The 17,190-nt window shown below is 33.5% G+C and overlaps 1 protein-coding gene and 1 long non-coding RNA gene across 9 annotated transcripts in view; one reads left to right on the top strand and one right to left on the bottom strand.

The window, feature by feature from the left end:
- Positions 1–17,190, bottom strand: part of LOC146996205 (uncharacterized) — a 244,862-nt gene that overhangs the window by 224,359 nt on the left and 3,313 nt on the right. For 3 of the 5 annotated variants that reach the window (XR_015042053.1, XR_015042054.1, XR_015042056.1), the window contains exon 2: positions 8,026–8,231. The exons of 1 other annotated variant lie outside the window; for it this stretch is intronic. This is a non-coding gene — a long non-coding RNA (uncharacterized LOC146996205). Of the gene's footprint in view, positions 1–4,184; positions 4,715–8,025; positions 8,232–17,190 lie in introns of those variants that run through there. One more of the 5 variants, XR_015042057.1, reaches the window with a different exon arrangement.
- The window catches only part of LOC146996207 (cullin-5-like), a 64,744-nt gene that overhangs the window by 26,806 nt on the left and 20,748 nt on the right, over positions 1–17,190 (top strand). For 2 of the 4 annotated variants that reach the window (XM_085820316.1, XM_085820314.1), the window contains exon 3: positions 4–66. The exons of 1 other annotated variant lie outside the window; for it this stretch is intronic. In XM_085820316.1, coding sequence (XP_085676442.1) covers positions 4–33 — 30 coding nt within the window. In that variant the 3' untranslated portion in view covers positions 34–66. Of the gene's footprint in view, positions 1–3; positions 67–11,379; positions 11,436–17,190 lie in introns of those variants that run through there. One more of the 4 variants, XM_085820315.1, reaches the window with a different exon arrangement.

Consider the following 17,190-nt stretch of genomic DNA (forward strand, 5'->3'; position numbering starts at 1 on the left):
TAGGAATGCGAAGCGCCCAAGAAGAGGATGTGAGCAAACAAGCCCTGTGGATGTGGAGGCTGAGAGGTAAGATACCAATTTTTTCTCTTGGCTTCTTTTTTTTGTTATTGTTGCTTCTTTGTCTTTGAGTATGGTAGTAAAGTCATGCTGCGATAATGATGTTAATGTCACACTGCGACTTTTGTATAACTTCACAAAGTGACATAAATTTAATTGCTTTAAAGCAGCGGTTCTCAACCTTTTGACTAACACATACCATCTAAACAAAAATTTAAAAACCTTAGTACAACCAGTATAATTATTGTACATTTTATAATACTTATTCAGTTTCTCAATATAAATAGAAAAAATAAACGTTTTGCCATTTGCACAAGCTATTGGCTATCTGTATTAAATAGGCACACATAAAAAATATTAATTAAGAATTGGTTACCATTTTAATTATCAAAATTTAAGTTATATACTTAAATTTAGTGTAAAATTTGGGCCTGTTTAAGAGAGATCAATTTCTTTGTCTGGCCTTATTTCACTTAGCTTTAAGTGTGATCCACTTTTAATTTTATTCTGTATTTATTTTTCAAATAAAACATGGAAGAAAATCCTTGTTCACACAAATAGGTTGTGCAAAAAGGCAATAAAAATTTAGCTTTATTTGAAATGCCTTTAAATTCTTTCTTTCGGTGTAGCCAAAAGTTGTTATTTATGAAATCTTCAGTGGAAGTGCAATCACAGGAATTTTCTAACAATTGTTCTTTTTTTCTTCATAGAATTTTTGAACTTTGTTTCTTTGCCTACCACCTATTTTTTATCTTGTGTACCACCTGTTGAGAATTGCTGCTTTAAAGATCTGTGTGGGTGTCGCACAGTGTTACATTAGTTTAATCAGTATAATGTCGCAATAGCAGTATTTCAGACATCTCCTCCAGTAAAACTGATAACAGCAGAAAAGCGTTTTATTGATCCAGTAAGAAGTTACTCTTCCAGTTATTAAAATCTTACTGGAATCTTTGGAATTTTTTAATTATTGAATATAGTCATCACAATCATATCAGATTTCCTCAGTGATTATTGTTATATCTCATTGTATTGAAATTATATAACAGATGCGTTTATGATTAATTTACATTTTTATGTAAAACTTTGCTCTCATAAATTGCTATAAAACTATATGCTCATAGTTTTTGTGTATCACTTTTGTGTACTTGCGTGTATTGCTATAAAACATATGCTAATAGTTTTTGTGCAAATAAAACTTACATTTCTCCATTCAAATATTTAGTATAGCCAATAACTACAGTGAGCATAGTTATGTGAATGAAATTAAGCATATAAAACAATTTGTTTTCCAATAAATGTAAGAAAGTTTTAAATAGCAAATTTTCTAGTGTATAAGACGCACTTTTTTTCTTTGAAAATAAGTCGGGAAAAAAAGGAGGTGCATCTTGTATGTCGATACTCAGTTTTTGATTGCATTAATTTCTGGAAATTTCCTCTTTTTTTGGAGTTATGTGATTTTTTTCTTGTTTCCTTGCGATGTGTGGGAATATTACAGTTACGGAGAGCTTAGTAAATGTGCATCTGGCATGAAAACTGCAATTTTTGCGAACGACTTTTAAGTGGGAAATTTCAACTGTTTGGTGTTTCTTAAGTTTGTTGGCAAATTATGGTTCAAAAACAACGTTGAAATTGCTGTAACAAAGCATGCAAGCTGGATGCAGGCTTCAAATTTTGAGGTTACACCATCAAGAAGAAGGGGAAGGCCTAACATTTGGAAAGTTTGTGAATGGGTCAAAGCATCTTGGGATGCTGTGAAAACAGAGGCAGAGGTTAAATCATGTATGAAGTGTGGCATTATTAATACACTGGATGGTACAGAGGACAATCTGTTGTATGAGGACTCGAATGCTGATTTAGGAGAGGTCTCAAGTGACTTTTCATTTAGCTATGGTGATGAGTGTTTAGGTTTTGATGAAGAAAATTAAAAGCTCTTCCCCAGATGAATTGTGGGTATAAAGTATTACTTTGTATTTATATTTAAAATACTGTAAATTCATTATAATGAAATGTGTATAAAAAAAGGGAGATGTGCCTTATGCGCCTGCAAATACGGTAATAAAGATATAAAAATATCCATTCACTTAAGAGAAACTTAAATTCATTTCCTGCAAAAATTTTAAAAGATCCTTTTAATATATTTAATGCAGCCTTTTCTTAATTAATAAGAAGTTAATATTGTTAATAACATATTTTATTTATATCGGCAATTCTGTCAATGTATACATGTTTTTCGAATGGCCTTTCATCGAATTTTACAAAATATGACTCGTATTCATAATATAAGTTTACAATGTCTCCTTCAGCCTCATGAAATTAAACAAAATATGCATTATTATTATAAAAAATTATAATGCTATTATATGCATTGAGATGAGCAGTGACTGGCAAGAGTTTTAAAGCTATTTATTAAATTTTAAATTACTTTAAAATTGAAAGAAAGCTCCAAATTTTTAAATAGGTACTAAACATTTTGATGATTGTTTGATTTACTATTTTGAAGTTTTATTATTTATCATTTATACTTTTATTATTTTTGAAACTCGGACGCTTCCAAACACATGAATTTATAATACTTACAATTCAGTAAAAACAAATACAAACTTAAAATTTTAGATTCTAAGCTTTCAAGACAGCTTCTGTACACAAAAGTACTCGCTGTTATACACTCATGTCCATAAATTAAGGATAATGCAAAATCAGGCAAAGGAAAAGTTAGAAGCAAAACAAATTTGACTTATTTGTAAAGCTTATTTATTAAACAAAAGGTAAAGAGCAAAAACAGATGCTATATGTTTGATATTATTAAAAAAATTAGCGATTTCTTTTCTCCCTGGAGCAAATTACCAAAAAAAAAAAAAAAAAACTTATTTACAAAAAACCAATATTACATGGTTGGTTTGATTGTTAATACATTGTATGTCTCCCAGACGATGCAATACAGTCCGTACAACGCCTAGGCATCTGAGTATCAAATTATCGATCTGATCTTGGGGGATATTACATCACTCAAAAAGCAATGCACTCCGAAGTTCCGGTAGACATGTAGAAGGAGGTTGACGGGCTGCAACTCGTCGGCCAAGCATGTCCCACACGTGTTCTACTGGTTCAAGTCTGGTGAGAATGCTGGCCAGTCTGTACGGGTGATATCCTCCGATTGAAGGCATTCGCTTACGATATTTGCACGGTGAGGACGGGCGTTGTCATCCATAAACAAATTGTGTGCCCATGGCACCCCGAAACAAATGTACATGTTGTTCCAGAATGACGTCCCGATAGATATGGCTTGTCATGATTCCAATTTGAACATGAAGGTCAGTTCTGGAACCCAGAATAATTCCACCCCAAACGAGCACTCCTACACCACCGTAACGGTGTCGTTCAATGATGCTTTCTTGGTGGTAACGAATACCTGGAGCTCTCCATATGAAAGAAAGTCCGGCGAGAATCAGACTGCAAGCTAAACCTGGACTCGTCGGAAAACATCACACAAGCCCACTGTTGTGGTGTCCACAGTGGTCCACTCTCTACTCCAGGCTAACCGCAGGCGACAGTGAGTTGCAGTAAGTGGAACGCATCTGACAGGTCTACGAACATATAAACCAATCTGCCCTAAGCGTCTGTACACGGTCTGCCCTGAAATTGTCGTACCAGTGGCTGAAGAGAGCTGACGAGGCAGGTCTCAGGCTGTGCTCCACCTGTTTGTTTTGGCAGTAACTGCCAAATACCGGTCCTTATTCGGCGCTGTAACTCTGGGGCGACCTGTGCTGTAACGTCTACTCACATTACCATCATCTGGGAATCGTTGCCAAAGCCTGGAGATGACACTCTGGGCAATTCCAAGTTTGTCTGATACTTCCAGTTGGGTACGCCCACATTCCAGACGGCCGATAATTCTACCACGTAAAAAATCATCCAAATGCGTCCTTTGTCGGTTATTGCACTGAAATGCTTATAAAGCCCCTGCGAACTATTTGGTTATTGCACTGAAATGCTTATAAAGTGCCTGCGAACAATTTTACTTCTTTGCCTGTATTCGTTATATATCACTTTCTTACATTCTCGTCATTGTGAAGTACCCTCGGTGTCATCTGGTTACTTCCTAAAATTTGCATATGATTCTTGAAGATGTGTGTAGTGATGTTACAGGTGATATTTTAGTATATTTTAGAGTTCGATTTCCGCGTGACTCCGAATTATCCTTAATTTATGGACATGAGTGTAGTAGCAACTTTGTTGCAGCATATTTTGGGTGCCCCCATGCTGCACGGACACTATACATTTACCACCCACCAACCTTTTTTGAGATTAACTGTTATAGTAGCACCTTTCTTTTCAATTGTTGCAGGGAGATGAGTTTGCACTATCTCTAAAAAATACATTAAATGGAAAATTTACTTGTGAATTTTTAATTATAATTACTGCATATTTAAACAGAAAGTCAATTAATTAAAAACCATAACATTTTTGCGATGCAACTATCACACGGAGGACGAGTCCAAGGATTTTCAAGTTCTCTTTCCCTACGATCAGCTTCTTGAAAGAACTTTTCGGCTTGCAGCATATTTTGGGTGCCCCCATGATGCACAGACACTATGCATTTACAACCCCCGAACCTTTTTCGAGATTCGAACCCGAGTGCTTTGGTACGGCAGTCGGCCTGATCGAGCGGTAAAATATAATGTAAAAGAACAAAGCTTTACTTAATTCAGCTCAATTACTGACAAATGGATAGATAACAAACTAAGTAACAATACATCATAAAAATTAAATAGCAGAACAAATGAGGATTAAACATCATTTTAAGAATAAAAAAAAGTTAGACATTTTAAATAACATTTTAAACATTTGCGATCAGATAAAACTGCTATTTTATGTTGTCTTCTAATTCATTTAAAGTCTTCTTGACATAACAGGTTCATACACTAAATATATTACTCTTCCTTCATGCTTTGGGATATCTTTCCAGATGCTAATATCTACCTGCTTTATTTCTTCTGGGATGGTCACATATGCATTTAGTAGCACTATGCACTATTCATGGAAGTCTGGTCTTATTTTATTCGATTTTTTGAATAATTAAGATTTGACTCAGGCTGAGAGCTACGGGTGCTGGGTGTGACTTAATTTGGCAGATTTCATATTATACGTAATGTAAATTATCAAGATATTTTGTAAATGATGATGTACATAAAAATATATTTATAAATGTTGACTTATGTAAAATAACCTATGATAACTTCAGGGATTTAAATGCCCCCCTTTTTTTTTCACTTACCCAACTGTACCCTTCGGCTAGCGTGTCCGACATCACTTCAAAATATTTGTTACGATTACTATTAATATGTTTACGTTAGTCTCCTTTAACATTAATATGTTTCAATTCATTGACCTAAATAAATAAATATATAAATAAAAATTGACTTTAATCTATAAATGCATAACCAACAAGATTTCTTATTCTATCATTTAAGAAAATTATTTCAACTTCACAGAACACTCAAGAAATCTAACTTTCCTCAAAATAAAATGCAAATGTAATGGAAACTTATTTATAAAATCATAATGTTTTCATTGCTTTGAGTTCCATATTTGTATTTTAGTACATTTTCTGCAGTTAGTTTTTATGTAAAGAAAATAAGATAATACTGAAATAGAAAATTTCATTTAAGCAAAAACGTAACAGAAATTACTTTATAAAATGAAAATGTGTGCAAAAAGTAAACAAAATAAAATAAAATAAAATAAAATAAAATAAAAAAAAAAAAAAAAAAAAACTATTAGGATTAATGTAAAATATTATTTTACAATACCACAGGAGCTATGTTGTTGAGAAACATTCTCTCTAAAAATTGAAGTTCTAATTCAGTTTTTAATTGGAATATATTTAATTCTGAATTTTTCGGTTGATTGCACAGTTAGGAGTTTTCAGCAACTCCACCTTTTCTTGCAATATTTGTAATCTACTTGATAAAGAATTTAAATTTTTTAAGATTAGATGTTGAAGTTCTGCGGAAGGGAAAAGGTCAGGGTATTACATATTTAATTCAGAAGTCAAACAACAAAAATCAGCGTTATATTTACAAAATTTTCACAGTGACTGTTTACTGTGAAAATTTTGTAAATATAACGCTGATTTTTGTTGTTTGACTTCTGAATTAGTATTTATTCGGCGTGTTATTGTGTCTTTATTACATAATTATTCTAAAAACCTGAAAACAGAACACTTTTAAAAAATTGACTATTGGCAAATTCAGAAAGTTACTGTTAAAAAATTTCCAGCTGTGGTAAGATAGATTTCCCACAAAGCAGGTTTAGGATTTGCTAGATTTGGCGAGAAATCACCAATTTGGCAACATCTTTCAGCGAAATTGGCAATATGCCGTAGACGGATGGAGAACCATTTAGAATGAGTTCTTACTGGTTTGACTTAGAATGTTCTCGAATGCATGCTAAAAGCTATATAAACCCTGCCTGTATGCGGAGTAGCAGTAGTATCTCGAGTCTATCGAGTTGATTTTCAGTCTAGTATTGAGTTGATTGGGGAGTGCGTAGAGAGAGTCTCTTAATGTATCGCGAGTTAGTGCATCATCGAGTCTTATCTTGGAGTGTGTTGAGCTCCAAGAACGATTGAACTGAGTCAGAAGCTGTATTCTAGTGCTTATTGTGGAGTGCATCGCGAGTTGTAGCGTCGAGAATCTCGACAGTACGTCGAATTCTGAGAAGACTGAACCTAGTCGGGAGCTGTACTCTAGCACTTTGCTGTGAAGCTGTCTTCACTGTTATAGCCTAAAGGCTCTGTTGCTGATTGTTTCAATGTGCTTGTCGCAGTTTTTGGACGACTGTAAACATGTTTTTGGAGATGTCCTGAATAATACTGGCAAATACATTGTGTGTTTATTAAGTGTCATCGTTAATCACTCCAAATTGCATGAACCTGTACAGGAATGCAACAGTACGAAACCTTTATTGGGTCTTTCTGATGAGCCTGCTTTTGGAGTATTAGTCCTCAGATTTGCAGTGAGGACTAGCTAAAACAGATGCAGAAAATTCTGGTTGAAAATATTTTCCTTGTGTGCACTCTGGTAGCAATGGCAAGCACAGCTCTGCTAGCTTTTTTACTATAGTACTTTTTTACTTGTTTACTTTTTTTACTCATCTGAAGAATCGGAGAATTTAAATCGCTAGTGTTTTTTTTTTTTTTTTTTTTTTTTTTTGTTGTTGTTGTTTCCGCACCAAATTCTGCACTTTTCGATGTCTGAAAACTTCATAGCCAACTTTAACTTTTCTATGCCTTTTTCACTGAAAATTTTAAATTTCCGTTATCACTCATAAACAATAATTTAACATAAAGCAAAAAGAATGAATTAAATAATCGTTTAATGTTAGATTAAACATCTAAATGTTCTAGCAGCATTTATTTGCTCATGTATAATTATCGAAATATTTGATGTAAAATTAAATTAACAGTCATGGCTACATTATTTTATAAAATTCTGCAAATTTCAGATATTTTGCAACAATTTATTCAATAAATAAATCAAATAGAATTTTTATGGTTTCGAATTGTAGGATTATACTATTTCATTATTTTTCCACTGCAAAATTAAGGTGACCGAATAGATTTTGAGAGCATCAAATTTGTATAAAAAAAATGCAGTTAAATGTTAAAGCAAATATATATTATATCCTGATATGATTGTTAATTTTTGAATTTTTTAATACATGCATTCCTATTTTTAAACAACTAGCCTGGTAATTAAAATAATGTTAAGATTCAAAAACCAAACTACCAACTCGTACTAATAATTTATGGATAAAACTACTAAAAATGGAGATGTTACTATATTTTAAAAATATTTTGGTACTGATGTCATTCATAACAGCATTTTCCATGTTCTATTCAGCTTTCTAAATTATACAGTGAGAAAAATGAGCAACAAGAACACATAATTATAGAAAATATCATACTTGTCGATGCAAAAATTTAGAGAACCCGGTGAAATTGCCAAAGTTCTCAATAATCTGGGGCTTGATGTGATGCAATCATTTTGTTCAGTTTGATTCATTTTTTCATATTACATATGTCATTTATCCATATCAGCCCAAAACCAAGAATTTGGCACCGTTTGTACACCTTCATCAAATTCAGCAATGTAAAAGAAACTCTTGAAAAGCTAAAATAATTATTTTAGGTATTTTAGGTAAATTTAAAATAGATCAAGTCTTAAAATAAATAAAAAAGCACTATTTCATTCAAAATATTTCAGGTTCAAAGCATAAGTTTAGAGAAGAACAATTTACAAATAGATTTGAGTTTTAATACAATTTATTCCTGTGTTCTTATTAAATACGCATTACTGTTCTTTTTTAATCGATACAGATTTAAGTTTTGGTAGAGGGATAATTTTTTTTTACTTTGGTGTAATAAAGGCGTTTCTTCGAAAACATAAATTGGAAGAAATATTCTTGATGAATACTTACAAAATAATCTCTCTCTCTCTTTATTTATTTATTTATTTATTTTTAAATCTTAAATGATCATAAACAGCGTTTTTGTTAAAAATGCTATCTGTAAAATTTTCTTTAGTAAACACCAGCAAAATGGAAACTGCCCTAACATAATTAGAATTTTATTTATTTTATTAATGTATGTATAATGATGTATCTAAGTATGAAATCAATTAAAAATCAGCTTGCCATTTAAAAAAAAGCCTTGCTTTTATCAATTAACCCAAGTACATTTAGAAACAAATTTAATTGGTTTAATTATTCAGAGACTACTTTTAAGGAATGACTATATAGAAAATATTTCATATGAAATAAAGTTGCAACACTTAACTAATAGGATCACGTTCATTATTCTTTGCAGAACTTTATTGACATAGCTAATTTTATCTGCATATACATGTTTATGAATTAAATGCATATTCAACTGAGTAAAAGGAAATAATTATTTAATTTAAATTTTGTATATTTTGCTCTTTAAACAACCTGTTATTAGTAGTATATTCTGAGGCAGGAAAGTGATGTTCTATTTTTATTGCATTGCATGATTATTTTCGTGTTATTTAAAAAAACATTAGCAAGCCTTGTGAAAACATAATCGAGTATATTTAGTTATCAATTAAATAAATTACATCATCAATTAAATAAATTACACAGACATCAGAAGTATGCAACCTGATAATGTAATGAAAGTATGTAGCATTTATGAAAAATTGTGGCTCGAATTGAAAGAACAGGAAATTTCTACAAATATTCTCATATTTAGAGTTGATTTTGGACTGACATCACTTTCATGAATTATTAGTTTTTTCTTCTTGATTGGTATGATGTCTCTTTCATCACTTGAGTATTCGTGATACGATTCTGCTTCAATAGATGATAAATTAGGGGAGATCTCACATCGACTAGACTTCATGATGAAATCCATAATTAACAATTGCCTGTTGTTTTTTTGTCCCCCTAAATCTTTTTAAACATCCGTATATAGATTTAAACACTTACTAAGCTCCCCTTGGAATCGGAGATTTCATTCGACATTTGTGTCATATTGTAAAAAATGATTACCTAATTTTCTTCCCAATTCAAGTCCTACACTGATGACTTTAGCTGTGAATACAGCTGGTTCAGATTGGTCTTCATCATGTTTATTTGTTTCATGAATCATGTTAACTAACTCATCCTCATTTAGTTCTTCATCAACCATTATTCCTTTAATATATGCTTGAGCTAAATCCTCAAAACCTTCTCCTACTACAGTTTGAGCCAATTTAGTGATCTGAGAATATTCACACTCTAATGGTAATCTATCATTCTCATCTTTAGCAACATCCAGCGTATTGCTTTCCAGCATGCGTTGAGCATTGATTGTTTAATCTGAGTATATGACAGTCCAACACAATCTAAGATTGTAAATTTCTTCCAAGCATCCATAAGAGTAAGATTCATTATTCTCCATTTTTTCTAAAATATACCTAAAGGTTTGTTTGATATACACAATGTTGTAAAAGCCAGAAAATATTACTTGATTCAATGGCTGTAATAAAGAAGTTGTATTTTTTGGGCAAAAAGACTATTTCTACTTTTTTGTGTTGTAAATTTTGAAGATGACCAGGTGCATTATCTATTAAAAGAAGAGTCTTAAAAGGCAATCCTTTTTTACCTAAATAATTTTTGACATCTGGGACAAACATGGTAAGAAATCATTCATTGAACCTTATGGCAGTGACCCGTGCTTTCCTGTTAGGCATCCAATAAAAGGGAAGGTTATTTATATTTGTTCCTTTAAATGAACATGGTGTTTTTGATTTGTTAATAACCAATGGTTTCATTATATAATTGCCTGAAGCATTGCAACAGAAAAAAATTGTATGACTTTTCACTACCTTATGACCACTAGCTGATTTGCAAGGTACAGTCAAAAGTCGTTAATTCGGACACCTATAATCCGGAATGATCTATAATCCGGACCTCAAAGCTAAAAACTTTCTGCGCATGTGCCGCGTTAGCACAGGCGTTTTACGCGAGCGCGTAAGAACTTGACTACTGCGCATATGCGTGTGAGCAAGCGCAGAATACGTTTTCGCCTGCGCGTTTAATGTATAACGGACGGTGTAGGCTAAAATTATCTAATTATCTATTTCAGTTAATGTTAATGATTGCGTTGTTCCTTAATCTTCGAATAGGATCCCGCTTATTATTTTTTGCAGACTGTAAGAGCAATTTTATAAAAGTAAACTTGAACTTTCGATTATGTCAAATAGAATTTCCGATGCTGGAACTTCCAAAGGATCTACAAAACGAAAGTATGTTTCAATGTCCAACAAACAAAAAGTGAAATTGCTGAAAAAAATGGATAAAGACATGAAGAATGTGACAGAGAGGTTAGTGAAAACGAAAAAATTTCCATTGACCAGTTAGTCGGTATTCTCGGCACAGCAATTAACGGGACTTGAACAGCAGAACTTTTTAACTGAAAAGAAATTATGTCTGTTTATAGAATTAAAGAGAAAGTATTAGTATCACATAAAATGAAGCAACTTAAACAACTTACATTGAAAGAAATGTTTAATAAAGTAAAGAAATAAATATTAAGCTTTTTTTTCTGTAAATTTTGATACCCTTTAGATCATAATTGTTCTTTATTTCATAAATTACGGTTTCATATTTTTAATTTTAGAATTTCTGCATGCCATCTTACGAGATTTAAACTGATGATCTATAATCCGGAAAAATCGATAATCCGGAATCGCCGAAGTCCCGACGAGTCCGGATTAACGACTTTTGACTGTATTTTTTTTTTTTTTTTTTTTTTTTCAGAACAACGTAGACACGTCAGCATTGAAGATCTGATCAGAAATGTAGGAGATCGTGGCAATTGATTTCAGCAAATTTTGCTGGATATTGTTGTTACATTCGAATCAGCAGATGCACTTTCTCCTTTCAATCTTAGATTATGTAAAGAATGCCTTTGTTTAAATATTATTAAATCTCTCAAACCAACCATGACTTGTGGAAAAAGATACCTTTTTTTCATCTGATAAAGTCGATAGTGACCGATTCTTAAGTGCTTTATAAATTTTTAAAGCCTTGTTTCTAATAGCATCAGTATCAATTGGAATCCATTTTAAATTTTCGTCTTCTACCCATATCTAATTCTTTTTCTAGTAGAGTCTTCATTTTTTTTTTTTTTTTAATTGTCCTTATTGTGGCTTCATTCATGGAGTAAAATTTAGCAACATTTGTTACTCCTTCTCTATTACATAGATGATCTAATATTTTAATTTTTGCTTCTAATTTCATTTTTGATTTTTTTTTAAAAATCGTTTTGGCATTATAATACTTTAAAAAATTTACATAAATTATAAAAAATGCCACAAAAACTATAAATGTTGAAAACTTGCTAGTAAACATTCAGATATGTAGATAAAAATGATGTAATCCTTGCTGCTAAAATACTGATACTGCATTAGTTCGCGTGAACCATATAATTTAAAATTTTACTGTTATGAAATACATATACATACTATTGAGATTCCCCTAACACGGGGAATCCCCATCCTTGTTGTTGCCACCAGTGTTACCAAAGAAATGAGATTAAAAAATGACTTCAAATGTATGTATTTGCATTTATGCAGCAAATACTATTTTACTAAGTTTTTGAAATCTGTTAATTTTTAAACTGTGTAAAACTGAAATCATGTAAAACAGGTAAGTACTGTATAAATCGAGGGATAGGTGTATTTCCACGAGATGTTAATACATCAGAACTTTAAATGTCTGTACATATATACTTGAAGATGAAATCCTGCAAAGTTGACAAATGTTTTTAGGAAAATGAAAATTAAAATGGAAATACAAATTTAAATTTCAATAAATTTGACTTTCTTATCGTCAAGACTGCACTTGCATTGTTTTAGAGTGGAATTCATACAGAAAAGCTTCTAATTTCAAAATTGTCGTGTAGTTTTTGTAGTAAAATATATTCCTGTTTCTAACTTTTCCAGGTCTAATAAAGAATACTGCTTTAACATATGGTTAAATAAAATGAAAAGGCATGATCTTTTGTAGTATTTGTAATAATTTGTCTGTCATGTTACCACAAGTTTTTGTTGGTGTTAATTGTTTTTTATTTTCATTTTTTACTCAGAATTGCAGAATTCCAGGTCTTTAAATTTCTAAAAGATAAGCAACAAAGCATAGTATTTAAGAAAAATTTTTATTATTTGCACTTCAAATGCCGCATATGTCAACTAAGTTTAAAGTTGTATATTTTAATACAGAATTAAAAAGAATTAACACCAACGTGCTGCTAATTTGTGTGTGTCCAGTGAATTAGAGGAAAGACCATTCTTAATGCCCATCAACCATGATTTACCAACAATGCGAGAAACAGGCCATCTTTGGAAATCAGAATTTATTTTAGCAACATAAACGTTATTTATACTAGATTTGCATTTGCTGTCATGTAAGTTTTTGATGGGCTTCTGAAACAAAAGAAAATATTTGTTGGTGGTATGATGAAATAAAATATTTGATACTAATACTCTCCGACTGTCATCTAAAATCACACAATCGTTTCCTTTGTTGAAACAATTTATTGTGAATAGGTTTTCTTTTCCTTTTTTATTTGGACATCTGCAGCTTCATTTAGAGTATGCCCTTCCTCGATGAACTAATGTTCAGTTGTAGTGGGTTCCTGGGCATAGCCTTATCCCAGTGTAGTAAGTTAATACTTTTACGAATGTTAAAGAAATAATGTTGCTGAAGTTCGTAAAAATAAAAATTCGAAGAGCAGTTATGGCAGTGAAATGAAATGAAAGCAATTGTGACATTATAATCAGTAGTAATGGCAGAGTTTGCAGCAAATATAAGATGATGAGTTTTGAAGTTAAAACCTAGAGCTAGTTGGAGTGTGAGCAGCAGAGGCAATCGGGGGCGGAGAGAGAAGAAAAAGCCCTTTTCTTCTTTTTTCTTCCCCCTCTCCTCGAGTATTCAAGGCTGAATGGTTCAGTAGTCAGGTGGTAGGCGGGAGCTTGTTGAACTTCTGTTGGCTGGCAGAGGAGTAATCCTATTGGGTGAAGTGTGATTTACAGTGTGCTACGGGGAAGGCCTAGGCTGTTTTCAATCCATACTCCTTTAGAAGGGTACAAAGACACACATCATTTCCAGGTTCCTGGGTTGTACCTTATCCTGTGTATAGCACGTGAAATACACTGGTGTGCAAAAATTAAGGACAAAGTCGAAAAATTAGCATATCAGCTGAACGAAGAGGCAGAGCGGACAGAAAGACCAATCCCGAGATTAAGTAAGGTGATCTACGGTAGCACTTGCGCAGATATGCAGGTAGATATAATGGGGGAGTGTCTGAGTTGTATAAAGCATGTTGTCGGTGAAAGATCAGTATTTCTGGCAAAGAGATTGCACACCGTATAGCAGTTAAAATCACACTGAGTTGCTGCCTCAGCGAGAAATGGCGAATAATCAATCTGTTAGATGACATCTGGATGCTTTTACCCGAGGTCATTGGGAAGTTGGAGGAAGGCCGCCGTGTGACAAGTGTGGCTGCAGAGATCGGAATTGCTCACAGCATCGTTTCACGACTTTGGAGACAATTTAAAACTACAGGAACAGCTATCCGGGGGTTTAGTAGTGGTCGTTCACGAGGAACCACACCTGCAGATGACCGGTATATTGCCTTACAGGCCAGAAGAAACAGGCGGCAGACAGCGGGAGAAATCGCTAGACACACGACGCAGGCGACTGGACGACAGATATTGCGTTTTACCGTGGCCAGAAGACTGCAGGGTGGTGGTCTGTTTGCACGACGCCCTGTACGGTGTGTACCTCTAACGCCTGCCCATCGGAGAAGGCATTCTCTGTGGTGCCGGGAACACCGGAATTGGAGAGACAATGAATGGGGACGAGTACTCTTTACAGATGAGAGCAGATTCAATCTGAGTAGCGATTCTCATCGCATACTCATCTGGAGAGAGCGGGGAAGCCGCAATAATCGATCGAACATCATTGAAAGGGACAGGTATGGAGGTGGCGGTGTTAACTTCCGAAGGTTTAGCAAGACGGATGTTGTCTGTTTTTGGTTATGAAAAGTATAAATTGTTAGTGTAACTAACTGTGCGTTCTGTGTCTGGGTGTGAGATGTTAATGTAAAACTGAGTAGCGTAGTGATCAGCTAGTGACTCAGCTTTCTCAGTTTCTGTGTATGTGATCCCAGAGGGGCCATTAAGGGGCAGAATATTTGTGTAGCATCTATTATATCTAGAAGCAGCTTTCCATATACATGATCATCAGTAGAGAGTGATTCTAAATATCTAGACCATTTGTTTTGTGCGTGTACTGACTTCCTGATTCAGCCGATTTAAAATTCTCTTAACTTCTGGGCATCTGGTCCTCTGCCATATTTTTCTAGCTCTCTTTCTGTTAGCTAAAAGTTCTCTAATAGCAGGATCTCTGGCCCTACCAGTCAACGGGACCGCCTTGCTATTTTTCAGAGCACGGTTAAGTGTGCTAGTAAAATCTTCGATAACTGCGTCTAACTCGTCTTCACTGTGTATCGCGGGTAACGGGTACTGAGTGTTGTTTAGAGCTACCCAGTTCATAATAAAGGCTCTTTTGTGTGATGTACTATAGCTACTGATATTCACCTCCATTAAAACAGGGTTATAATCAGAGAATAGTTCACGTAATCTTTCTATCCTTGATGGTTGATAAATATTTTTTAGCAGGAAAAATTCAATAATGCTTGCAGATCTATAGCATGTTGGGTAGGAGGGAGCTACAACAGTAAAGTTGGCCGTTGAGGCAAATTGATTAACAATGTGACCATTTGAATTATCATTTCTGCAGTTCCGATTTTTGTGGTGTGAGTTAAAGTCTCTACCTATGATAATTTTATTCTTTAGTTTGGATATAGCCATTAAATCGGCGAAAAATCCTTCTGTGGTTTACGGTTGAGTAACTAGATCGAGACGAACGTGATTGGTTGTAAAGTGTGTGGTATGATTATGATAGCTACCGCCTTCATGGCCGAAAGCTGTTGAACTGTGATTACAAAGTGAGAGATGGAGCGCTTAAGGATCCTCGTTAAGCGCTCCATCTCTCACTTATTTCAATTTTTTCCACCAGCATTTTTGTGATTGGTTGAAATTCTTTCTTGTCTTCAATCCATACTAATTTAAAGGGATGGCTGAGTGAATGAGGGGGTAGAGGACATGATGGAAAAATTAAATTAAGCCTGCTTCAATATTAATTAGTGATCCGATAGGAATAAAAATTTTAATTTTCCCAATTTTTGGTGCTAAGCTAGGCAATTAGGTATATTACAATAATTAGTTAAAGAATAATTAATTAGTTTTTTGGGTCTTTTTTAAACTGGTGTAAAGGCCCTTATTTTCGTGAGCCCGTCGTAATCGCAAAAATCAAAGCTTTGCGAAATACTTTTTTTTTCCCCCAACTTTACTTAAGTACTTTTAAAATTTTTCAACTTTCTGTTCTGTTCATATAAAATTCGTGAAATTTTCAACTCGCGAAATCACCGATATATTCATTTTTGTGAAAATTACGGCCTGCAAAAATAAGGGCCTTTACAGTAATTAAACGTTTATCAAAAACCTTTATTGTATGTCTCTGAGGATGGTTTTAGGCCTTTTCCTGTGTTCTTCGGATTTGATATGATTTAAAATTGGTATTGTGGACTTGTTTGCCCTGGTTATATCATTGTAGAATTTTTGACTGGAGGAACAACTTTTGGTTGTGGTGGTGTAGGTAAATTTTGACTTGAAGTGCTTCGTTGATTTACAGTGTTAACTGCATTCTGGACATAATTAGTATCGTTTTCAGGGTCCAGAGGACGAAATATATTTTTCATGGCAATGAAATTTGATGCATCTCTAAGAATTACAGTTTTTTAAAATCTGTTTTACACGGGAACCGATTGTCCGATTTTGATGCGGTTTCCTGCATTCAATAGCAATTTCATGCTCCACAAATTTTATATCTGCATCTCAAATAGAATGCAAGTTGTAGGAAAATGCTTTTGAAATCACACGACTCGAAAGTTAATGATCCATTTTGATGCGTTTTGCTGCTTTCAACTGCAAATGCATGCCCCATCATTTTGATATAAGTTTTATGTCTGTATCTCAATTAGGGCGTAATTTCGCCGGGTTGTCTGTCTATACCAGGGTTTCTTAAACTGGAGTCGCTGGACTTGCAGCAGGGGGTTGCCTAGAATTTTAGCAGTTTTGATATTTCTTTAATTTATTATAATACTTTTACAATTACCAAATATTTTTACATAATACAATACATCTTAAAATAGATATGGCAATACAGACAAAGAAAAAAAAATGAATCCGTTTCGACGCCTTCATTTTATAATAGAAAAGTTCATTTTTCTTGCTTTGCACGTGACGCTGTCATTTCATCTGTTACTTATTTAAAATGTTCACATTGTTCTATGTCTTAAAATTAGAAATTAAATGTAGTGACCTAAAACTGCAAGTGTACAAAAGAAAAAATTGACAGTTTCACTCACGCATGTGTCGGATTTGCGCAGTACTTATTGGGTTCCACAGAATTTTTGTAAATACAGTCAAAAGTAGTTAATCC

Source organism: Stegodyphus dumicola, chromosome 7 (genome assembly GCF_044657685.1).
Source record: "Stegodyphus dumicola isolate Sdum_Otavi_A_Nest chromosome 7, ASM4465768v1".
NCBI lineage: Eukaryota > Metazoa > Arthropoda > Arachnida > Araneae > Eresidae > Stegodyphus > Stegodyphus dumicola.